Source organism: Heteronotia binoei, chromosome 10 (assembly GCF_032191835.1).
Source record: "Heteronotia binoei isolate CCM8104 ecotype False Entrance Well chromosome 10, APGP_CSIRO_Hbin_v1, whole genome shotgun sequence".
Taxonomy (NCBI): domain Eukaryota; kingdom Metazoa; phylum Chordata; class Lepidosauria; order Squamata; family Gekkonidae; genus Heteronotia; species Heteronotia binoei.
In genome coordinates, this window is record NC_083232.1 from 19359415 (window position 1) to 19383752 (window position 24338).

Here is a 24338-nt window from a genome sequence, read left to right on the forward strand (position 1 = left end):
CATCTGATGCGGCTCTTACATTAAGCAAGTTTGTGCACCCCTACAGTAGCAGATGGGATTCCTCTTCCTTCTACAGACCCCCAATTTGCCCTTCGTGCCATTCTTGAGGATCCTGTTGGATCAGCATTTTGGGGAGGTCAGTGGGCTGTGTCAGGAGAGCAAAGGCAGGAAAGCAAGGATGGATTTAGTGTGATTCCAACCCAAGAACATCTGTTGCTTTAACATTTGGGGAACCACTGTCTTTGTTCTGAATCCCCAGCTTGCCCTTTTCACTAGGCCGAAGTCAATGGCTGAATTCTGCAGTCATACAAAGTATGCCATTTCGAGTGCTGCCAGAAAAGCAAGAGACAAGCAAAATTACAGGGCAAGATCCGGAGGAAGTCCCATTAGTTTCAGTGGGAAAGTCAAGTCTAGTTGCAGAGCAGCAGAAATTCCAGCTGTTCAGTACCAATCATATCACAAGCTAGAACAAAAAAAAATCTCTCTAGGAACCACCAGGTTCCAGTCTTCCAAAACTCCCCAACCAATTTTGGCTCTGTGGTTTGCGCTGCGTAAGTCTACCTCTAAAGAAGAAGGGATCACACCACAGACTGGTCTCGGGACCAGGTGATAGCTATACATAGTTTCTATGCAATCAAGTGGAGTTAGATAAAATTCACAGGTAATTAAACATATTACATATGAACCTGCCTTATACTGAATCAGACCCTAGGTCCATCAAAGTCAGTATTGTCTAGTCAGACTGGCAGCGACTCTCCAGGGTCTCAAGCAGTGTTCTCTCTAAGCTGAGTTTGTGTGAGCTAGCTCACAGATTTTTAGCCTCCAGCTCACACATTTTTGTCTTAGCTCAGGAAGCATGACCCCAGAGCATGCTAATTTATGCAGTCGCTCACAACTTTAATGCCCGTAGCTCACGAAGTAGAATTTTTGTTCACAAGAAACTGCAGCTTAGAGGAAACATTGGTCTCAAGCTGAGGTTTTTCACGCCTACTTGCCTGGACCCTTTTTAGTTGGAGATGCCAGGGATTGAACCTGGGACCCTCTGCTTACCAAGCAGATGCTCTACCACTGAGCCACCGTCCCTCCCTTACAGAGGAAACAGTCCTTGAATGCACTAGAAGAGTCATCATAGCTATAACATAGTTTGGCTTACTCGGTCCTTCCTTCTACTTAGATCATTTTGACACAGGAGAGGAGGAGGATGAATGAGGATTCCTAGTAGAGATTTCACAGCACCTTCAAAACCTCAGTGTTTGGGAACCTTTGGAGAAGCCATGACACTTAAACTGGATTTTTAAAAAAGTCTACACTGGTGACTTAGCTAAGCCCACTGATTTCCAAAGGAGGAGCCAAGCCTCATCTGGGGGTCACTAATTCCCCAGTCTGCTGGAAGATGGAACCAGGATACAGGAAACCCCCTGCATGGGGGAGCAAAGGGGGAAGAAGGCAGTGACCTTCAAACGTCACAGTGGCTGAAGGTCAGGCAAGCGTTTGGCTTGACTTTACTGCTCTCAAGATGAGAGCCAGGAAGGCCATGCCATCAAAAGACGTGCCTCCTTCCATTTGCAGGCTGTTTCTTCCTGCTTTGGGGCAGGGCTTTTAAAAACCTCCGTTCCAATTTCCTCCTAAAAGCAGAAGGGACGCAGGAGGCACTCAGCAGTCTGATGCAGCCTCAGTTGTCATGGCTTGAAATCAGCTGCTGGAACATCTAATGCTTTTTTTCTCAGGAAGAGTATAAAAAAGGAAGAAAGATGGGTATTGATTGGCTCAGAACTTCATCGCTTCTGCTTGGCGGGGTGGGGTGGGGATGAATCGGGCAGAAATCTTCATGAGGGGCAATGAAACAGCGATAGGCCTTTTTATGTGGAAGCAAACGACACCTTCCATGAATTTCTCTCCCCACCGTCCCAGTCCCCAGCCTCTGCCTGGGCTTTGTTTGCACACTCCAAGGGCCTTGATGAATAGACCCAGTTGTGCAGCAGCTTGGCAAACATGCCGGGGCAAACTGGCGGAGGTGTGAAAATCTGCTTCTTTGAGCGAGCCCTTCTTTCGGGGCTCTCTAATTAAAATCCAATAAAGGACCCTCATTGTCATTCGGAGGCCTGGAATAAAGGCAGGCTCTCCTCCAAGAGAGGACACTTCCAACGCTCCCCCCCAACCCCTGTTTGTTCAGGTGCTGGGACCCTTCCAGGCCAATTCACACACGCATCCTCCCCCCAAAAAACCCCAAGACCTTCTAAGAAGCCCTATTTGCACAGACGGGGCCACTTTTCCAAAACACTCGAGATGTGGATTTGAATTTGAAATGGAGGCGTTTGCTTGCTCTCCGTACCCCCTCCCCGGCTCCCCCCCCCCATTATCCCTGCTCCCTTTTACTGGGCCTGCCCCTCTCTCCTTTGCCCTCTTGACAGTCATTCAGGCCTGGGGGGGGGGAGTCTCCTCTTCTGCATTCCAATCACCAGGATCATACTTTTTGCAAATAGAGATGGGGGGTGGGGTTTGAAAACAACTTTCTGCCTGGAGCCCAGGCCACTTAATCTTCTCATCAGATTCCCAGCCATGAAGCCATAGCCTGGCCCTTCGAAACCAGCTGGAACGGGCTGGGTTTGAGGCACAGCCATGTTGTGCAGTCACACGACCTCGCCTGACATGCCACCGATTATCCCTCTCCCTTCTGAATGCTAATGCCTGGATTTGGGCCCCCCCTGGGAATAGGTGCTTCCTGCAACCTGGAATCAGATCAGGACAGGCCTTGGGAAGAAGGCGGTTTTGTTCCCCCAAGTTGGGGGAGCCTTCACTGCTGCAAAAGAGGGAGAACGTCATCCCTTCATTTGTTTTTTCTCCCCAAGAAGAGGGGAAGAGATGGATCCAGTAGGGCTTTAGAGGAAAACTGCTGAAGCTCAGTAGCGAAAAGAGCAAGCTGGGAAGTGCTGCTCGGCCCAAATCTCACCTTTGGATGCCAACTGTGCTCTTTGAGCTTTTGGAGGGATACCTCCTAGCAATGTCATTGTGCAGTAGCACCACAGAAGACCTGTTCAAAAGCTACATCTGTGTAGAAATTAGGACAGGGGAATGGGGAATCATAAGGCCCTCTCCTAGAAAATTCGCCCATTTGCACAAAGCCTGTTCCCAGAAACCCAGACACACCTAGAATCCCAGACCCCTAAACCTCGCACTTCCATTTGGCCAAGGTAAGGTTGGCGCACAAGAGAGCTTCAGAAAATTACCAGCACACAAAGCCTTTAAAGAGTGGCCTTCAACCTTCCCCTCCACACACGTATATATTTCTCTGTGTGTGTGTGGAAAGTGCTGTCAAGTTGTGGCCAACTTATGGTGACCCCATCTAGAGTAGGGGTGGCTAAACTTGCTTAACATAAGAGCCACAGAATAAATGTCAGATGTTTGAGAGCCACGAGACATGAGCATCAAAGGAAGGAAGGAAGACGGAGAAGGGTGGAAAGAAAGCTACTTGAAATGCATTCTCCAAGCCACCAGCGGGCTTGGCTTGGAGAAGGGGTTTAAAGAAAGAAATGCCTTCTCCAATCTGGCCAACAGGGTGGTATGGAGAGCCAGTTTGGTGTAGTGGTTAAGTGTGCGGACTCTTATCTGAGAGAACCGGGTTTGATTCCCCACTCCTCCACCTGCAGCTGCTGGCATGGCCTTGGGTCAGCCATAGCTCTGGCAGAGGTTGTCCTTGAAAGGGCAGCTTGTGGGAGAGCCCTCTCAGCCCCACCTACCTCACAGGGTGTCTGTTGTGGGGGAGGAAGGTAAAGGAGATTGTCAACCACTCTGAGACTCTTCGGAGTGGCGGGCGGGATATAAATCCAATATCTTCTTCGTCAAGAGCCACACAATATGTGTGAATGAGCCACAGTTTGGCCACCCCTGCCCTAGAGTTTCCAAGGCCAGAGACATTCAGAGTGGGGTTGCTGTCCATTGCCTGCCTCTGAGTAGCAACCCTGGACTGCCTTGGTGGTCCTCCCACCCAAGTGCTAACCAGGACCAACCCTCCTTAGCTTCCGAGATGTGACGAGATCAAGCTTGCCTGGGCCATCTGGGTTAGGGCATTTGTTTCTACATGTATGAATGGTGGACTAGTGCCACTGCAATCCCCCCATCTGCAGAAGAGGCACATCGATGGCTCAGGGCTGAAGTGAGAATTGCACCAGACATTCCTCACGCTGCAGCCTCTACCGTTAACTGCTACACCAGAAGAAAGCTGCCTTCTTTATCTATTTTCATCACCCTGGCCCACCGATTTGTTTGAAACTGACACATCACAGAGCATCCTTCACCGAGCACGGCTCACCTGTGCTAAATAATGCAGAATTCGCACTGCCTCTTACTCAGGAATACTGCCTTGCAGGATCGGATCAAGTTCCCTCTAGAACAACGTTCTTTGCGGCCAGTAGACTCTAGATGACCCACTAGAAACTAGCCAGTAGCCCCCTCACAGCCCACAGCATACTTTCTGGGCCCTCTTGGACTACAGCACATTGAAGAAGCTGATTTATTTAACAAGCCACAACTTTTTTCTCTCTTGAGAGGTGCTCTACATACTGTACTGTAATGTGAAACATTTTTCTCTGAAGTACTTTGTTAAAATATGACTGAGAGGTGGTGGACGCCGGTAGAAAATGATCCCTTTGGGAAAAGGCACAGAGGAGCAGTTCCCCAACACCCATCCCCTGCACAGATTGGCCAAAAAAGAGAGAGGGAGAAAGAGAGGATTGCCAGCCACCTAGATATCAGTACTGTGGAGCACAAGACACAAATGGACAGAGCATGCAGGGGAAAGGTACAGAATCCAACCCAAGGCCTCTGCAGCCTTGTAAGTACCCAATCCAAGCTGAAGGACAACTATGGGCTCAGTGATAAAGCATAAGCTTTGCATGCAGATGGCCCTGAGTTTTGATCTCCTTTTGAAGGGTCATCTCAGGTGGCTTGTGTTAGGGAAGTCAGAGCAAACTAGATGGAACAAAGATCCATCACAGGATGAAGACTTCGTACTGCTATGATTCAACATCTCTGCATGTAAAATGGGAACAGTAGTACTGTAACTGGCTTAAACTGGGTTCAGGTAAGCCGGCTCAAAGTTGACTCAGCCTTCCATCCTTCCAAGGTCAGTAAAATGAGGACCCAGCTTGCTGGGGGGAAAGTGTAGATGACCAGGGAAACCACCCCGTAAAAAAAAGTCTGCCAAGAAAATGTCGTGATGCGACATCACCCAGAGTCGGGAACGACTGGTGCTTGCACAGGGGAATACCTTTACCTTTTTAAATCCCGTCCTTCATGGCTGACGATAGTGTAAACAGGATAGGCTCAGAAAGCATTTAGCTATTTATTTATTTATTTATTTATGCTGCCTATTTATTTATTTGTCCTGGAATAGCACCTGATTGTTACTTTTAGCTTACTGTTTTTACATTGATGTTTTATTATTATGAGCGGTGAGCCGCCCTGAGCCTGCTTCGGCAGGGAAGGCAGGATATAAATCCAATAAACTCACTCAAGCCATTGTAAGCAAGTCTACTCAGAAGTAAGTCCCATTTTATGCATTAGGGCTTGCTCCCAGGAAACTGTTCTTGCTATTGTAGACTCAATGTGCTATAGACACCAGTGGCAGCCATTGTCTGCTAATGTTGACTGTTTAAAAATCCATCAAGTGTGAATTCTTTATTGGGGCTATAGCTTTTACAAACCATTTAGAGTATCTCCCTTTTGCAATCCTGAAAGAGCAGACTAGCCAGCTGGGAAACCCGCCCCATAAGCCAGTGAAGCTGAAGGAAGATGGCAGCCAAAATTCAGCTGAAGTGGGGCTCCAAGACTGGGGAGGACAGAAAGGGTATGATGATTTGCCCTGAGCCAGTTGATCTAGATCCCCACCCTTCAAGTTCTCCATCCACTTTAAGTTCTTTTTCAAAATTCAAACCTCCCCAACCACTGAAACAATTATAGGGGTAGGAGGGAGGTGGAGAGATCCAACTAGGGCCTTTTTTTTGTAGCAGGAACTCCTTTGCATATTAGGCCATGCACCCCTGATGTAGTCAATCCTCCAAGAGCTTACAGTAGGCCCTGTACTAAGAGCCCTGTAAGCTCTTGGAGGATTGGCTAAATCAGGGGTGTGTGGCCTAATATGCAAAAGAGTTCCTGCTACAAAAAAGCCCTGGCTGGATCCAACAAATGCTCCAAATAAAATGATCAAATGAATGTTCTTCTAATTCCATTTTGTAAACGAAATCATGAAAACACTGAGGCGGGAGGGTGGGGTTTGGAGAATTAAGTTTTGTGACTGCAGGAGCTGTTGGGGAGCAGGCAGAAGGATGGAGCAGGAAGAAGGGACAGCCTAGCTCTTCAAGTTAGCCCCTGAAAAGCCATTGCCCTGGGCGGCTTCCATCAGCCGGGACCAAGCTGGGTGAACCTCCGTTCATTGTCATCGGTGCCACGATCTGAATCCTAAGCCAAGTGGCTGCTGGGGTTATGATGGCACCTTGACTCAGCTCAGTCTGGGCTCCTTGAACATCCCAATGTAGCCCCGGGTGGCCATAGGAAAATTCTATCCAAGATGAAGGGAAACATGGATCCTAGGTTGGGGGCATCTGGACCACCAATGGGATACAGTGTGAAGTTAGTATTACTTCTGGCCCTCATGTCCTCTCAGGGCATTGCTCAACACTAAATGGTGCTGCTAACTTCAGTCTCTCTAACATCCAATTACAGACATGTCTGCAGAAAAGCAAACATCCTCACCACCTTCTCAACACACCAGTTGGGATGGGTGAAGACCCCGTTAATCCTCATGTACCCGATAGCCCAACAGTATAGCTGTCCTGCCCAGTTTTTCAACACGTGTACCAACTAGTAGGTTCAACTTTAGTTTGCCCGTGTTGCTGTGTTCCTGGATGCCAGGGCAACATCCCCCACACTAAATCCAGTGTAGATCAATTCAGGTGGTGTAGCCGTGTTGGTCTGAAGCAACAAAACAAAGTTTGAGACCAACCAAGTTAAATTCTGGGTGTAAACTTCCATGTGAAGAACATAAGAGTAGCCATGTTGGATCAGGCCAATGGCCCATCCAGTCCAACACTCTGTGTCACCCAGTGCCCCCCCCCAAAAAAAACAGACGCCATCAGGTGTGCCATCAGGAAGTGTGCATGCCCATGAAAGCTTATACCCAGAACTGAACTTTGTTCGTCTTAACAGTGTCACTGTCTGAACTCAAACTTTATTCTACTAAATCTAATTATTATTAAACATGGAAAGTCGCATTCACAGTGGGGGAGGTATCTAATTTCTCAAATTATACTTTTATTTATTTATTTATTTTATGACTTCTGTCCCGCCCTTCCCAACAAGTGGCTCAGGGTGGCTTACAACACAGGAATCTGACATAAATAGGCGTTAAACATAGAGCATTAAATTTAAACATTAAACCATTTAAAACATTGGGGGCAGCAGACATCCAGTATAACTACGCTCAGTTTCTTGTACCAGCTAGTCATAGGCCAGCCGGAAGAGGGTTGTCTTACAGGCCCTGCGGAACTGGGCTTTTGAATAGAGGGGAAGGTGACAGTCTGGTGTTAAATTCGGGCATATTTGAGGTTTTGGTGATAAATTCTGAATCAGGCAGATGAAGATCTGCTGAAGGGGGGGCGGGGTCGGCCTTCCCAACCCATTTGGCAACCATGCATTCCCTTGACTCAACCGACTCCTTTTGCATCCAACTGCTTTACAGTCTCCTGTCCCCAGAGAAACCCAAATGGTTAACTGGAGAGAGATCGGTGCCCATGCAGGGCACTACCAGTGAGTGGACCAGCCTACCCAGAGTACTGACTTGACCCCACCAGATATTTTTAAAGCATTTAAATTTGTGACATAACTATAGCTTTCATTTTTTTTAAAAAGGATCTCTCTTGACTTCTTATGCCTGTGAGAACATCAGACATTGAGTGGCTCAGTGGCAGAGCATCCGCCTGGCATGCAGAAAGGCGCAGGTTCAGTCCCCACCAATGGCTCCCTCTGAGCTGTGGAGTCTTGTGAGCAAAAATTCTACTTTGTGAGCTACTGGCATTAAAGTTGTGAGTTACTGTGTAAATTAATTTGCTCTGGGGTCATCCTTCCTGAGCTAAGACAAAAATGTGTGCGCTGGAGGCTGAAAAACTGTGAGCTAGCTCACACGAACTCAGCTCATAGGGAACATCCCCCCAAATCCAGTATTGTGGAGAGGATGTGAAAGACCTTGATCTGACTCTGATGGATCAGTGTTCTGACTCAGTTTGAGGCCCCTTTGTGCATAGGTAATATAAGGAAATTACTATTTTTGTAAAGATGATGAACTCGAAAATCATGGCTCTTATTCAGTGTCCTCATTCCTAAAATTTGAGCACTAAACAACACAGAGAACATTTAGGTTTGGCCTCAGAATTCCATTCAATATGGCTCTGTTAGCTTTTAAGAGGCAACAAGACTCTTCTCTCTCAGGCTTTTTGCCCACTCTGCTTCCAAAGGACTTCTGTGGTTCTCCCCTGGTGGAGAAAATGGCCCCAACCATGAGTTCAGCCAGCAACTTTGGCTGAGGATTTGAACCCATAAACCACATGATCATCAAGAAAACTTCCTACTGGCTATGAGGATGTCACAGATTTTCCTTTCTTTCTGTAATGATGGCAAGGAAGAAGACTGGCTCAAGGCCACCTCAAAAAGGAGGCCTAGAATACAGCCATTCTTATTGAAAGATGGCCTCCAGCAGTGCTTTTTTGTAGCAGGAACTCCTTTGCATATTAAGCCATGCAGCCAATCCTGCAAGGTTTTGCAGTAGGCCCTGTAAGAAAGAGCCCTGGAAGCTCTTGGAGGACTGGCTGCATCAGGGGGATGTGACCTAATATGCAAAGGAGTTCCTGCTACAAGAACCCTGCCAGGTTTTTCTACCAGTTTCTTAGCAGTGTGCTGGGGTAGACATTTAACCGTAAGGACATGTGATTGGGAGGCACCTGGGCAGCACTGGATCTGCCACTTGGCAAACTAGGCAATTGCCTAGGGCGCTGGCCTTCTGGGGGCACCAAATTGGCTGCTCCCTATGTGACTCAGTGATATTCTGGGGGGGGGGGGAGGTGCCAGAAATTAGCCTTGCCTAGATGTCAGACAGTCTAGAGCCGGCCCTGCACCCAGGACTATCCAAAGCTGCCTTCTCCAAAGCCAGATGATCAGTCCGAGGAGCCCAGTATTGCCTTCTCTGCCTCTAAGATCTTTCCAGAGGAGACACCAGAGTGAGTCTTTTTCACACAAGAAGCTCCAGGACCACCTTGCCTGGCCAATTAGAGGAATCCTGCTGTCCTCTCACCTTGCTCTATGAACTCTCGTCTTGAATGGGCCTCTTCCCAGAGCCCGCTCTCTTCCTTATCCCTTCTTATGTCAACGGATATATTTAGAGTTAAGTTCATTATTGTTTTTTTGCAACTGTGTGTTTCTTGGCACTTTTAAAAGCGTTTTCTCGCCTAAAAGCTGCCATTAAACTGCAGCGGAGATGCCAGGAAACAACCGAGAGGGGGGGGGGGGGGCAAAAAAACAAACCAGAGGCGCGTCTCCAATCATTCCCCGTTAACTGATTTGCTAAAGAGTGACAATTTATGCAAAAAGCTGGCTGGAAGGCGGCGGCAGGGGTGTTGCTCCGGTCGGAACAGCAGGTGGCGCTCTAAGCACAGGGGAAAGTGGGGATCCCGGCTGGGATTAGGTGACTGGGAAGGAAGCTCAAAGAAAACGCAGCAAAGAAAGTACCATCCGGATCCTGGGAAAGCCGCTGGCGCCGTTTACGATCCGGATTAAAGCTAATATACCCCCTCCCGCCCAGAAGAGCAAGGGAAGCGGGTCTTTAAAATCCAAGAAAAAGAAAAACTTTCTCATTAACCTATTTGAGAATGAATATAGGGCGGCGAGGGCATTTCACATCGCCTCTCCTATATAACGGCGTATCTGCTATTCCGTTCTTATAGCCCATAAAAACCTTGTTCCGGATTGAGCCTCATTTCTTAGGGCCCAAGAAAAGAGCGGCGGGGGGGGGGGGGGTTGTGTGACCTGCCTTTCCCCCTACACGGATGTCCAATCAATTGACAAGAACCATTGTCCCGGGTTAAGTGGTTTGTGGATCAGCCAGCTGGTTAACCTGTCCCTCCGCGGACGCCTTAGCCTCTCGACACCCAAAATCGTTTCCCCTCCAGCAGCGACACAAGCCGCCCTCCCAGAGCCCCCTTTCCGCTGAAGCTGCTGACCCCGCGAGAAGCCTGCACGAGACGATGCAGACGACCGAGATGCGCCTGCTGGGCGAAGTGCGGTTGTCTGAATGGGCTGGAAAGCCCTTGGAAACCCCTGGTGGGCCTGCCCGGGGTGGGATTGTCCGCTAGTTCAGGCCCCAGGGCGAGCCTGCAACATTTGCAGTGGGCTCGTTGTTGGGTTTGGGGAGGACCACGCACAATATTGGCGATGCTGCTGACTCCGGAGTCATAAACTGCCTCGATCCCCTTCCACCCACCTCCCCTGGCCTAGAAGAGGCTTCAGGTGCTCCCGAGAGCCAACTACTTCCCTGCAAAGGATCTGGGCCCCCTATATGAAGGCGAGCCCTCCCTTCCTACCACTGCGCTCCCTCGGGGATCGGCGCCTTTGGAAGTGGCCTTTCCACTCGCTTCCCACAGCTCGGGCTTGCAAACCTGCCCGCGTCTTTGCCTGCGGGAAACCCCCACCGCGTCGTGGCCTACTCGAGAGTAATTGGCTGAGCGACCCCAAATGTAGAAGCAGCCCCTTTCTCTTAAGACGAATAAGGCTTGACTGGTTTGCGGAAGGAGGATTTGCGGCTGAGTTCAGATTCGCGGCTGTCGCGGGCGGCAGCCTTTGGCGTTTGGCCCTTTCCTGCCCGGCTTCTTACTAGAAGCGCGAGTTCGAAACCGCCTGGAGTCACTGGCGCCTCACTTCTTCCCATAAGGGTATCTGAAGAAGAAGAAGGGAGCAGCGACTCCCGAAAGCTCCTCGCCTGCCACAAATAGTGTTAGTTTTTCAGGTGCTTCTGGACTCTGGCTCTTCCCCACTACTACAAGCAGACTAACAGGGATAACCACCTCCATACTACTGGTAGTAACACTCCCGATTGCTACTTGTGAGACGCCAGTGACCAACTGTTGCATCGTTTCCTACAACAACTGGGATGTTGCCGGCACTACATTTAAGTGAAGTGCTCCTACTTCTAGTAGTAACAGCAGTGTTAATTGCAGCGACCGCACTGCTGGTAACTTGTCCGGTTCAGGGACCTGTCCTTTCAGTATTCCGGCTACTATCCCTCCCTCCCTGTTGCCACTTCCCTGTCCCCTCCTTCTTCCTCGAAGTGTTCCTAGCAGCTTGCTACCCCTAGTAAGCTCTTTCGGAAGCAGCTTTGCGAGGTGTGTGGTAAGGCGGGAGGTTCTCCGTTGGCAGGGGACTCGCTTGGAGGATCTGGCGGGGGAGGGTGAAGGGGAGGAGCGCTCCTTACCGGCTTTGACGGAGCAGTGGATGTGCGCCTTGGACTCGTAGTAGACCCAGTCGAAGCCGGCCTCCACGGCCAAGCGGGCCAGCATGCCGTACTTGCTGCGGTCCCGGTCCGAGGTGGTGATGTCGACGGCGCGGCCCTCGTAGTGGAGCGACTCCTCGGAGTGGTGGCCGTCCTCGTCCCAGCCCTCGGTCACGCGCAGCTTCACCCCGGGCCACTGGTTCATCACCGAGATCGCCAGGGCGTTCAGCTTGTCTTTGCAGCGCTGCAGGGGGAGCGGGGGGGACACGGGCAAAGCAGAGTGTTGCTGGGGGGCACAGCACGGAAGACCCTCCTCCCTGCTCCCCGCCCCCAGCTAGCAAGGCCGGGATCCCCAAACTCTCCTGCTTCTGGATCGGAGGAATGAATGGAGGGCGTCAAAGGGGGGGGGGGTCCAGAGCTCCACAAAAGCCTGCCCTCTGTGCTCCTTCCGCCTGGGAGCGCGCAGTTGGAGGATCGGGCTGGCTTGGCCAGACCTCAAGGGAAGAGAGCTGCCATCTTCAAGACAGCTGAGCCCTTCTAAATGGCACAAGAACATCAGAAGAGGCCTGCTGGATCAGACCGGTGGTCCATATCCCAACGCTGGTCCACCATTCTGTCTCACTCAGTGGCCTACCAGAGGGCTAACCACAGGACATAGAGGCAGACGCCTTCAGAAGATCGGGCTAATGGTCTGTCTCGTCCAGCATCCCATCTCACACAGTGGTCAGACAGCTCCTCTGGAAGGCCGACAACAGGGCAGAGAGGCCGAGGCCTTTCCCTGAGAAGAGCATCAGAAGAGCCCTGCTGGAGCAGACCAGGGGTCCGCCTAGTCAGCCTGGCTGAGTTCAGCATTTGGAAGGCAGAGCGAGTTTAGGATCGCAGCCCCCTGCAGGCTTCCTGGGTGCTCAGGGCCAGGGAAAGTTGCCTGAGGCCTTGAGCCAGGAAAGAAGCTCCATTGGCGAGGGAGCGCCCGGACTGCGCGTTGGGCTTTCAGGATGAGCGCAAAGTTTGGGATCGGGCGCCGAGGGGGAGAGGAGAGAGAGAGAACCTGAGCGCTGGAGGGATCCTAACGACCCAGAATAACGGTCAGGCTACAGTCTCAGACGGAGACCCTACCGGAAGGATCCAGGCGCAGCCCGAGGGAGCCATACACTCCGTGGGGCCTGCTTGCGAGTAAACACGCACCTGAGCGCCTCCTCTCAGCCTTTGCAGCCTCCAAAGGGCCCACCGAGGCGGAGAGCGCGACTGGCCCCGGGTCACCCCGCCGGCTCTGCTCTAACCACTGCGCCTGCCCAGCTCTTTGAGGGGGATGGTAACGAAGCAGGAGGTCTTGGGCTCGCATCTGCCCCCCCCCCCCGACTCTCTAAGGGACCAAAAGAAATCCATTGCCCCACTTCCAGGCCGATAGAAAGGGCCGACACCACTGATCCACCTGACAAGGTCGTTGTAAGAACTGCAGGTCAAAGTGCGCGAATGCCCTGAACAAAGCGCTATACAAATGCTACTGCTGTTGGGAGATTTCTGCTCCAGGAGCTTTCTCATCCTTAGAACTTCGTTCCCCATGGTCTGGCAGGGAGGCATCTGGGGCATTAGCGCACCCCATAGGAGCCCTGCACTTACATTGCGCCACCCACCCCCCCATCTCAAAAGCGACCCTTCTCCCATTGATTCGGTTGAGCGTTTCCCGCCACCGTGTGCAACTGGGATCATGGAGCTCCTTCCCAAAGGCCCTTTCTCATTAGCAGCTACACAGCAAAGGCCACCTGGCCAGGAGAGAGTCTCGCCGTCTAAAAAGCTCCAGCGTTCCTTTCTCGACTCTAAGAAGACGCATGCGCGTGGACTGCGAACCCACGAAGCCTTGGCATTATTCCCGAGTCGGCGTCGTCTACTCGGACTGGCAGCCGCTGTCTAGGCCGAGGTCTTTCACAACGCCGGCAAACCCTTTTAAATGGGCATGGAGGGATTTGAACCCGGGGCCCTCAACAGCCCAAGCAAGTGCTCCACCCCAGAGCTAAGACCCCGCTCTGTAAGCTAGGAAGTGAAAAACTGGCCCTGGGCTTTCTTCGTAGGTCAGAAGCGCATTTCCTTGCAGGGTTTCTATAAGCAGGCTGCTGATCTCGGATACATTCAGGCGAGGGCTGTTCTATCAATGGGCCGTAACCGTAACGGCCAGGAGGGCTGCGGTGTTCCCTCTAAGCTGAGTTAGTGTGGACTAGCTCATAGTTTTTTAGCCTCCAGCTCGCACATTTTTGTCTGAGCTCAGGAAGGACGGCCTCAGAACAAACCAATTTATGCGGCAGCTGGGGACTTTAATGCCAGTAGCTCACAACGTAGGATTTTTGCTCACAGGACTCTGCAGCTCAAAGGGAACGTTGAAGGGGCATGCCCATGAATGCAGGTTTGGGGTGGGGGGCGAGAGCAGGGGAGAGCTCTCGTGTTCCTGCGAGTTCCCTGGAAGTCCTCGTCTGGCCCCTATGGGAAAAAAGGGGGGGGGCCTTCTTGGACGGATGAAAAAGCCCCAGATGCAGACAAGCAACTGAATCCACAGCCCAACTTCTCCGAACAACAAACGCCCCGATCCGAAATCCACTCACCCTGCCGAGACCTCCCGTGTAGCCCTGAGCGGGCGAGACCCTTCCCTGGTTCTCAAGGAGGCCTGGCAAAACCCGATCCGAAAACTCAACTTCACGCCTCTCAACAGGTGGTCATTTGGGTGACACTTTTGGGCCCGGGGTGCTAATTGGAAGTAAGTCCCGTTTATGCCAATGGAGTTTAGCTTGGAAGTGAAGGGAACCGAAGGCGACGAAGAGGGCAGGCCTAAGCAGTAAGTCCTGTTTTATTCAGGGAGGCTGACTCCTAAGTGTTTTAGGATTGAAGATCCAGCCCGAGAGACCTGCGAAGGAAAATCAGGGCGCCGAAGGCCTCCACACAGACTAGGCCCCCGCCCCACTTAGCCTCACTTAGGGGGAAAGGGGGAGAAGATATACATTCTACAGACTTTACAGGTGAAGATTTTGCTTCAAGACCGGATGAAGTGGGGGGAGGCGCTTGTGCAGGTTCGAACACTGTCCCTGGCCAAATGAATCATAGAACCATAGAGTTGGAAGGGACCCCCCAGGGTCATCTAGTCCAACCCCCTGCACAATGCAGGAAATTCACGAATACTGACCTGGCCACTTGGCAGACTGAAGTTTGAACGACCACGTGAAAGCATGAATTGAACTGAAATTGCTAATGACTGAAATGTGCAGAGCTTGTTTTCCAACCCACCCCTAAGTTCACAGTCTTAGCACTGGTGCCCAATGGCCATCTAGCGTTCGTTTAAAAACCTCCGAGGAAGGAGAGCCCACCACCTCCCGAGGAAGCCTGTTTCCACTGAGGAACCCCCTCCCCCAACGTTGCTTGCGCACAGAGGAGAGAGCAGGTCAGAGAGGCAACTATGCTGAGCCTGACCTGCTAGTTTTCTGCCTTTAGGGATGTCCCTCTGTTTAGGTGAACAGTGAAACCCACGAGCTAGCGCTTGCCAGCGGTCGGAGGAGGCTCGGCCTCGTTGTAGCCTTCCTGGCCCTGACTAAACTGGCCAGGCCTCCCCGACGACAGCCCGGCTTCTGGGCCAGACTCCGCCCCCTCTGCCTTCGCCCCGCCCTCCCTCTCCGCTCAGCCACTCTGTGTCCCGCGAGGGGTCTGTGCATTCCGGGCCGTGGCGCAGCGCTGGAGCTTCTAGCCCAGCGGGCGGAAGACGCCAGCAGCGGCAGAAAGGAGGCGACGCGAAAAGCCTCCGCCCGAGCGATCTCCAAACCCAGACGTCTCAGAGCAGACAATACAGACCTTGGCAGGCCGCAGGTCTGTCTGGCTCAGGATCCTGCCACCTCATGGGCGATCTACCCTGCTCCAACCCATAATGGCGCATTGAGGCTGACTCCGACGGGAGTGAATGGGGCTTTCAGACTAGGGTTCGTCCACACACAATAATTTTGCCACCGGATTTTCAATGCATAAAAATAGCGCAGCCCACTTGCAAACCATGTGAAAGCTCCCAGGGTGTCAGAAGCGGTTTTAGAGGCACCTTCTTCTCCAGGGAAAGAAAAACTGCAGCTCCAAACCGCGTCCTTTTGTCCTAGACCAGGCCCGTCTTCCTCGAGGGCGGAGGACCGAGTCCCAGAGCACAAAAGGACACCTCTGCGAGGTTCTCTCGGTTATTCCCACCGGCAAGGGAGTCTTGGGGGGCCGAGCTAATCCGGCGATAACTGTAAGCCCTACCATCGAGGCCTGCTTACTCAGCCAGATCTCCGAAACTGAGCAGGGACTGGGCCCTAGTTAGGACTTGGAGGAGAGACCCCCCCCCCCACGAGGGATTCCAGCGTCTCTACATAAAAGGCAGGCTGCTCGCTTCCCCCCCCTTAAAAAAAAAACACCTCTATTTCAAACTTTTAATGTACTTTTATCTTGGCTATGTCAACAAAGGTTATAAAGGCAGGCTATAGCAAACCTCCTAAGGCCTCTTGCCTTGAAAACCCTACGGAGTTCTCCATAAGTTCGACTGCCACTTGATGGCACTCCCCGCGCCCCGCGCCCCCCGCCCCGCTTTTCAGTGGGGCTTCAGTTTTCAAGGCACAGAACTGCACAGCCTAGGCCGGGCCTAGCCTTCTCCAAGGCGACCTTTCCTGCCACCTTTTCCTGGACGGAGTGCTTTTAAAAAAAAAGACCCGAACGCTTTACTGGAGAAGAAAGCTCTGGAGGAAAACAGGGACGGTGGCTCAGTGGTAGAGCATCTGCTTGGTAACCAGAAGGTCCCATGTTCAATCCCCGGCATCTCCAACTAAAAAGGGTCCAGGCAAATAGGTGTGAAAAACCTCAGCTTGAGACCCTGGAGAGCCGCTGCCAGTCTGAGTAGACAAGACTGACTTTGATGGACCAAAGAGGGTCTGACTCAGTAGAAGGCAGCTTCATCTGTCCATATGACAGCCGATGCATTGGTGATGGAGGGTGTGCCAGGTCACACTTAGGGCACCCCACACCCCTCTGGTTTTCAAGGCGAGAGACATCGCCTGCCTCCGCGGCCTGACCCCGGCGCTCCTTGCTGGTCTCCCATCCAAATATTAAACCAGCGCCGACCCTGCTTAGCTTCCGGGATCGGACTTGTCTGGGCCATCCGGAAAGGGCAGTCAATGCATCAGTTGTAGTTTAATTTGGGGGGTGGGGGGGTATTATCTTGGTAGTTTTAGCTGCCTGGAAGACGGGGGGGGGGGGTCTCACGGTCAGCAAAAGCGACCGCGGCTGGTCAGTTCCACCACCTGCTTCCCCCCCCCTCCCCGCGTCTCCTTGGCTTCACGTCACTCTGGGTGGGGATCGAACACGTGGGAGCCCCAATCGAGGGGAGGGAGGGAGGAAGGAAGACCTCCCGTTGCCCCCCCCCCCCCGTCTCGCCGCCACCGCCTCCCCCCTCTGCCATCCCAGGCGAGTTCCCCTCCAAAGTGGTCGCCGGGGACTGGAGCCGGCGAGGTGGGAAGGGGAAGAGGGAGGGAAGCACCGCTCGGGGGCTTCTCCGCGGCAGCAGCAGCCGCCCCTTGGCAGAGCTCCGGAAGGGACCGGCTGAGCGGGGGACCAGTCGGTCTCCAAGACTTCGCCGAGGCCGGCTATTTATCAAGGCATCGGGTCGTGTGCCGCCGATCAAGCCCCGCGCTGGGCAGCCGCGGTGAAACGCAGCCGGCCGCCTCCTCGGCCAACGCGCCTCTGTTGGAGAGTGGTTCTATGCGTGCGCGCGCGCGCGCGGAAAGGGCCAGCCAAGTTGTTCAATAAGCGCTCTTCTTCCCCGCCCCAATTCTCAGCCGCCGCCGCCGCCGCTGCCACCTTCCCGCTTCCCCTTTGCAGACCAATTGCTGAGGGCTGCTCGTGGCTCCGAAGCAAAAGTGCAAGCCCGACGCATCTTGCAGCCGCCTGGCGCGGCCCGCGCGAGTCCCTGCAGCACGGGAGGCCCCCTCGATCTCCCCCCCCCCCCGGGCTCGCGCCTAGGATTGGAAGGCTGAGGAAGGGGCGCGTGGGTGCTGCGCAGCTGCCTCTCCGCCGCCCCTCCCCTCCCCTCCCCTTCTTCGCCCGGACCCCCGGCAGGCTGGGTCTGTCTGTCTGGGGGGAGGAGGGGTGCGCGCTTTTGCCCTTCACTTGCTCCTGGGTTTCTCACCCACCCACACCCCTCGTTCTTTCAAGCGAATTCCAGCTTTATCATCCACGACCTGGCACCCTTATCGCGCCTCCAGATCCAACCAATGGCGAAGGTGCGCAGAGGTCTGGGCGAGGGCTGGGTGCGGGAGGTCGCGGAGCGGTGTGTGTGTGTGTGTGTGTGTGTGCCTTGTGCGCAGCATGCACTCGGCAGGGCGGCCGTCGCCTGTAAAGAAAGAGGGACCCCGCCTTCGGGAAAGGCTCTTTTTTTCCCTGTTTGCCTTCTTTCTCCCCCTCTCGGGAAGTTAATATTAACCAGCAGCGAAGGCATTCAAGCAGCTATTCGGAAAGTTTAACAACTCTTGTTGCAGGGCGTCAGATCTTTCCTCTTTTCGCTCTCCCCCACCCCCAAGGTTGAAGGAAGCAGAGGAAGGCATGGCCAAGCGGAAGGGCCAGCAGGAGAGAAAGAGCGCGGGGGGGGGGGGGAGGCTGAGAAAGAGCGTGCTTGAGCCCTGCAATCAAAGGCACATCTCCCCTCCCTCCTCCCTCCTTTCTGGGCCCAAGCCAATCCGTGTCTTACCTCCCCAGTCTCTTGGGTGAGACCGCATCATCCCTAAGAACATATGAAGCTGCTTTATACGGAATCAGACCCTCATTGGTCCATCAAAGTCAGTCTTGTCTACTGGACCGGCAGCGGCTCTCCAGGGTCTCAAGCTGAGTTTTTTTCACGCCTCTTTGCTTGGACCCTTTAGAGTTGGAGATGCCGAGGATTGAACCCGGGACCTTCCGCTTACCAAGCAGATGCTCTACCACTGAGCCACCGTCCCCTCCCCACCACGCCTCCTGCATCCCTCTCAGGCCCTTCTCCTGCAGGCTTTTGTGCCTCGCTGGGCCATCCGAGATGGAACCCGACTTCCCCTCTTTGCAGAGACACCCCCCCCCCCCCCGCTACCTGCACCTTGCGTTCTCCCCCCACGCACCGCGGAAGATAACAGAACCCCCCCCCCCGAAACAAGCTTGCGCGCGCGCGTGTATGTGCTTGCAAGACAGGGCGGCGGGGGGGGGGGAGGTGGTATTTGTTTTTCTGTTTCATTCGTCTGAGGGAAGTTGACAGAAGGTCAGAAGTTCAAACGCTGCCAGCTAATGCAGGAAAAGGAGGCCAGCCGCGAAGAAAGAAGGCAGCGAGGGCGAGCTGGGGAGAAGGAGAAGGGAGACCCTTCCTCGCCTCCTTCCTCCTCTTCCACACACCCCCCCCCCCTATATAATATAGGTTGCCGGCTGAAAAGGCTGGGCGCGCGTTTCTGCTGGCCTCCTCGCCAGCCTGGCCCTGCTGTGTCCGCCCAAGGAGGAGAGAGAGACGCTTGCTTACAGTTGGGCTCTGAGCCCCAGACATAACACGCGGGAAGAGAACAGACACGAGACGAGAGGGGGAGCGAGAGACGCGCGCCTGTCTTTTCCTGGGGCTTCCTCGCTCGCCTTGCAAGCAGCCAGAAGACGACAGCAGCAGCCGCCGCCTGCACCGCCTCCTCCTCCTCCTCTGCCGCTTTCAGAAAGGATACCAACTGAAACCCTAGCCGTTGCGATCGATAAAACGAGAGGAGTAAGTGGAGCTGAAAATGCGACTTGCGGCCGCACAGAGCTCGTCCCCCCCCCACCCCCCTTGATCTTGCGTCTTTGCAGCTCAGGAAGGGGGAGAGAGGCGAAGGGGAGGGTGGGGGGCCGAGGAGAACCCGGAATGGACTGGATCGCCTTGCCAAAGACGGCCGGCTCCAACCCTGCTGCACCCCCCCCCGGCTTGCCTGATGCCCTGGCCTTTGGGTTGCATCTCCCCCCCCCACGGCTTTTTGCCTTCGAGGGAGGGGGGCTCGGCGGCCTGGGAACTCTTTCCAGGCAGGCAGGGCGAGCCCGGCGCACTCCGGCCTGTGCATATTTAATCGAGGCTCGCGCGCCTCGGTCTAGCGAAGAGGCGCGCGCTCGGATACTCCAAGGTACAGTAGGATTTAAGGTGGTCGAGCCGAGATCGCCGGGCGGCCGGTCCCCCTCCCTCGGCCCGGCACCAAATCTCCTAAACGTGCGGAAAATCAGGCCGCGGGAGAAGACGAGCGGGGAAGGGGGGAGGGGACAAAGGGGGGGGCAGAGTTTAGGAAATCCCCCCCCCAACCTTCCGTAGAGACTCTTATCATAGAGTTCTTATTATAGAACCGAAGGTGGGGCTTAAATATATTAATAGAGGGGGTGGGGGGAGAGAAAAGGCTGTTGACCTATATTTGGAAGGAAACCCAGCCTCCTCGCAGGTAGTTGGAAGGGACTCCGGAACTAGGAAGCTGGGACGCATCAGCCCCACAGACAAACACCGGTCGCTACCTCTCGGTGATGCGGATTAGAATGAGCCCGCGAGGGGTTGGGAAACGGGTCTATCGGAGCGCTGCAGGGAATCCGGGGCCTGGGTGGGATAAGAGGGCGCCTTTTTAAAGCCAGACGGGGATGCGGCAGGGGCTTGTTCAGGGACCCCTGGAGAGGCAGGAAGACGCGCATCCTTAAAGAAATATCGATAGATTAATGCTCTGGTGGGCATAGTCGCTAAAGAGGGTCTCGCCAGAACGCTCTTGCGAAGCGAAGGGATGGCCCCAGCCAATAATCCAGGATTATTAGCGTTATTCGCTTTATTACGCCCAGCCAAGGCCTCGGAGCCTTTGCAAGGTTGTATTTTTTAAAAGCAAAAAAAAATCTCCTGTAACAGAGAGCATCGGAGATGCCCCAGGGAAAGCAGCTCTCGGCTCAGGGAAGAAATGCACTTGGGTGTCCTCTTAGCTGCACCCGGTTCCTTAGATCCAAGCGGATCCTGCGGAGGGCCCTCAGAAGAACCGGCTCGCCCAGCCACTCCCGAGGAAGGGAATTGCACGGATCCCCCCACCCCCCCACACAGCAGGCCCCCTCCCCTCTCCCCGCGCCCAGGCAGGTCGAGGGCGGCGCGCCGGCCCCTTCCAACTTCTTGCGCCCTGGCGCTGGATCGCCCAGGGATGACAGGCCGGAGCCCGGTGGGCCGGGAGGGGAGAGAAAGGGGGCGTTGCCGGGGATGCTGGGCCGGGATCCCGCGCCACCGGGCGAGGCGAGAGGCTGACCTGAGTCATGAGGCGGTCGGCTCCGGTGTTCTCCTCATCCTTGAAGATAATGTCCGGGTTGTAGTTGGGGGTGAGCTCCTTGAAGCGCTCCGAGCTGCGGCTGATCTTGCCCTCGTACCTGCCGCTGGCGCCCAGCGTCTTCTCGGCCACGTTGGGGATGAACTGCTTGTAGGCCAGCGGGGTCAGCTTCTTGGGGTGCCGCCGCTTGCCGAAGCCCCGGCCTGGCCCGCAAGCCAGCCCGCACGAGAGGAAGAGGGCGCCGAAGAAGACCCCCGGCAGCACCAGCCTCCTCGAGAGCAGCATGCCGGCCCCGGGAGGAGAAAGCCGGCCACTTTGGTCGCCTCCGCCGCCTCCTGCCCCCGGTTCGGTTCCCTGCCTGGCGGCTGCGCGGCTCTCCAACTCCCTCCGTCTCTCGCTCGCTCCTGCCTTCGCTCGGGGTCTCTGGAGAGCTGCGGCTTCCTCCTCCGCCCGCCTCGCCTTCGGGAGACACCACTAGCCCCCCAGCCTGGGCAAGACAGGTGCGGCAAGCGGGGCTCCGGGCTGCCGGCTGATAACGGGACTCATCGGACTCAGATCGCGGCGACCGCCAAGCCGGAGGACGCAAAAAAAGAGAGGCGGAGGGACCAGGGGCTGCTGCTTCTGGTGGTGTGTGTGTGTATGGGGGGGCGCCTCTGGATTCCGCGCGGGGAGCTCAGCTGGGAAACGCTGGTGCGAAGAGTCTGCCTTTAGTTATATTATAGCTGCCCGTGCTGAGTGCTGATTGGCCGGGGCCAGACAAGCTTGCCTTCTGATGCATTAACCCTCCACAAGGCACCGGGGGAAGGAAGGGAAGGGGGAAAAAAAACTTGGAAGATCTCCCTCGCGCGCGCGCGCTCGCTCGCGCTCCGCCTTTGCACCTGAAGGGCTTGGAAAGGAAAAGAGCGCGCCGGGCGCTTTCTGGGGAGAACATCAATGACGTCCCACCTCCACGCGCTCTCCTTAAACTTTCTTGGCAGAAGGGGACACGGATCTGCAAGAGGAACAGATGGAAGCGTGGAAGACAAGATAGATTAAAAGAAAGGGTAGACAGGACAGCCAGACAGGCAGATTCTATCAAGGTGTATTGCCTCTCTCTCTCTCTCTCTCTCTCTGTCTTGACTACTATACTCTCTCTCTTTCCCTTTCTTTCTAGGTGTCTTGCTACTATGCTCCTATTCCTCCGGGGGATTGGAAACAGTCACACCAGGAACAAAACCACAACCACACCGATCTGAGTTTTGAGGGAGCAGTAAGGACAAGTCTCCTAGAAGCTCCAAAAAGAGACTTGGCTCCAGAATTGGTGTTTATTGTTTGTTTGTTTTTTTTAATATGGAGGCATTAAAAAAAATCACCGTGCAAACAGAACAAAGGTGTTCCAACTTTTGGCAACTTTTTGTCAAAGTCCGGCTTTGTTGTTGTTTTTGAGCGCAGGGAAACTGAATTTGTAGACAAATACAAACTTCTTGGGGTGGGGTGGGGCCAACATATAAAAATATCCAGATTCTTTCCCGTGGGGGTAGAAGTGGGGGAAGGAATCTGGATAGTTTGATTTCTTTCTTTCTTTCTTTCTTTCTTTCTTTCTTTCTTTCTTTCTTTCTTTCTTTCTTTCTTTCTTTCTTTCTTTCTTTCTTTCTTTCTTTCTTTCTTTCTTTCTCCCCCCCCCCAGACGTGGAGAGAGTCTAAGTTAAAAGTTTAAATTAATTGTGATCTCTTGGCAAATGATGGCTTTGTCTGGAGAAAGTTTGGGGGGGGGGGTGGCATTCTGGCCAGACAAAAGTTATCAAGGACAAGCAGGATTGTAGAGAAACACAGATGGTAAAGCAACTTCGACAACTCACGAGGAGTCTCAGCTGTGTTGCAGAACCTTTTGGCGGTGACTGTTACAGACCTGTTGGGCTAATTTCCTTGTCCATCAAAAGGAAGATGCAGTTATTCTTTCAGGGATCCAGTAACATCAAATAATTGAATAAATCAATATGACAAAGATGTCTGCCTGCCCTACTCTTCTCTCTCCTCTTTCCTCCACCCCGCCCCCCCCTGCTTATCCATCTCTCTCTCTGTCCATCCACCCAGTTTTTCAAAGAAGCTACTGCGAAGGAGGCGTCCTGTCTGGGAAATAAGCAAGCCCTCTCTTCTCCAAAACAGACTTCCTTGGAAGTTAAGCCAGCCCTCTGACTCACTCCCAATAAGTGTGTTCTGTGATCTGCAATATCTCCAAAAGTGTCCTACATTTTACAAACAAACACATAAATAAAATAGGGGGTGTGCGTTTGCAAATGAGGGCGAACCAGAACACGTAGTCCCTATGTTCTTCAGAGAAATCACATTCAAGCCACCGGGATTGCTCCAGTGTGAGCCAGTTGTGAGTTTGGGACACCGGCTGCGGCTTGGCTTGCCTGGTTCCGCCCCGATCCCCAGCTGACCTCCACATTTTGGTGGCGTTTTTTTGTTTGTTTGTTTAATCTGGATCCACCTGTTGATTCCAAGAGGGAACTGATTTCCCAGCCAATGGACTGTAAAGGCTCAAGGTGCCAACTGCCAACCTGGGTTCGATCCGAAGTGACTCGGGAATCAGGCCTGGGTAAATCCAATGGGGACTGCATTGAAGGCGGTGGGGGGTGGGGGGGGCTCAGTCCGATGGCCGCCGCTTCGGCTAAACTGGCCTGCGGAGCTTTCAAGAGGTGTTTCTGATCCGCCGCTGGAAACGGGCAAGGAAAGCGGACCTGGCGCGCCCAGAGAGCTCGAGCTCTCCCAAACACACGACTCCCGCCCTTCCCCTCCGTATCCACTCATTTTAATACGTCATTTATTCTCTAGCTATCACCCCCCACCCCACACACCCCCTCAGTCGCCCTGCTCGAATAGGCCGGCTGGAGAAGTTCTCCGTTTCCGCTCCAACGTTGCCCAAGAGAGACCCTCTCCATCATGCAGCCACAGAAGAAGGCCACCAGCGTTGGGCTCCAAGCAGTGCCGGATTAAACCTTGCGGAGGCCCCTAGGCCACTGAAATCTTGCCCCCCCCCTTGCAAATTATCTCAGAGCCTGAGCACCCGCCCCAATGCCCCCGGCCCCTGCTGCAGCCTTCAGGTGCCTCTTAAAAGCCCCTTTGACTAAGCTGCGGAGCAGATGCAAACTTGGCGACAACGCCAGCAGCAGCCGCACCAGGCAAGTGGGACAAAGAGCAGCTCAGTTGCTGGATGTGTGTGCAGGTTGGAAAGGCTGCAAGCAGGGGGGAAACGGGGGGCGGGAGCCAGCCCGGGGCCCCCAAAGGCGTGGGGGCTCATAGGCTAGTGCCTACTTGGCCTAATCCAGCTCTGGCGCCAAGTGGGTTTTATTGGTCGCTTGGGTTGTCAAGCTCAGCGGCGCACCGGGCAGGGTCCCAGGAAAGCGACGCCGGGGGGCTCTTTGCAGAACCGCCTCCGAAAAGGACCGCACTCGCCTCCTTCGCGTGGGGCTTGCAAGCCAGCAGAGGAGCGGCCTGGGGAAAGCCCTGACTTCTCCGGAGAGAACTGC

General features: G+C 54.0%; 1 protein-coding gene across 1 annotated transcript in view; it reads right to left on the reverse strand.

The window, feature by feature from the left end:
* LOC132578179 (sonic hedgehog protein-like) overlaps positions 1–21144 on the reverse strand; it is a 35642-nt gene extending 14498 nt beyond the window's left edge. The window contains exons 1-2 of the mRNA XM_060248053.1: positions 20809–21144; positions 11513–11774 (exon numbers count right to left, since the gene is read on the reverse strand). Coding sequence (XP_060104036.1) covers positions 11513–11774; positions 20809–21111 — 565 coding nt within the window. The 5' untranslated portion in view covers positions 21112–21144. The remainder of the gene's footprint in view (positions 1–11512; positions 11775–20808) is intronic.
* Between the last annotated feature and the right edge of the window lie 3194 nt (positions 21145–24338).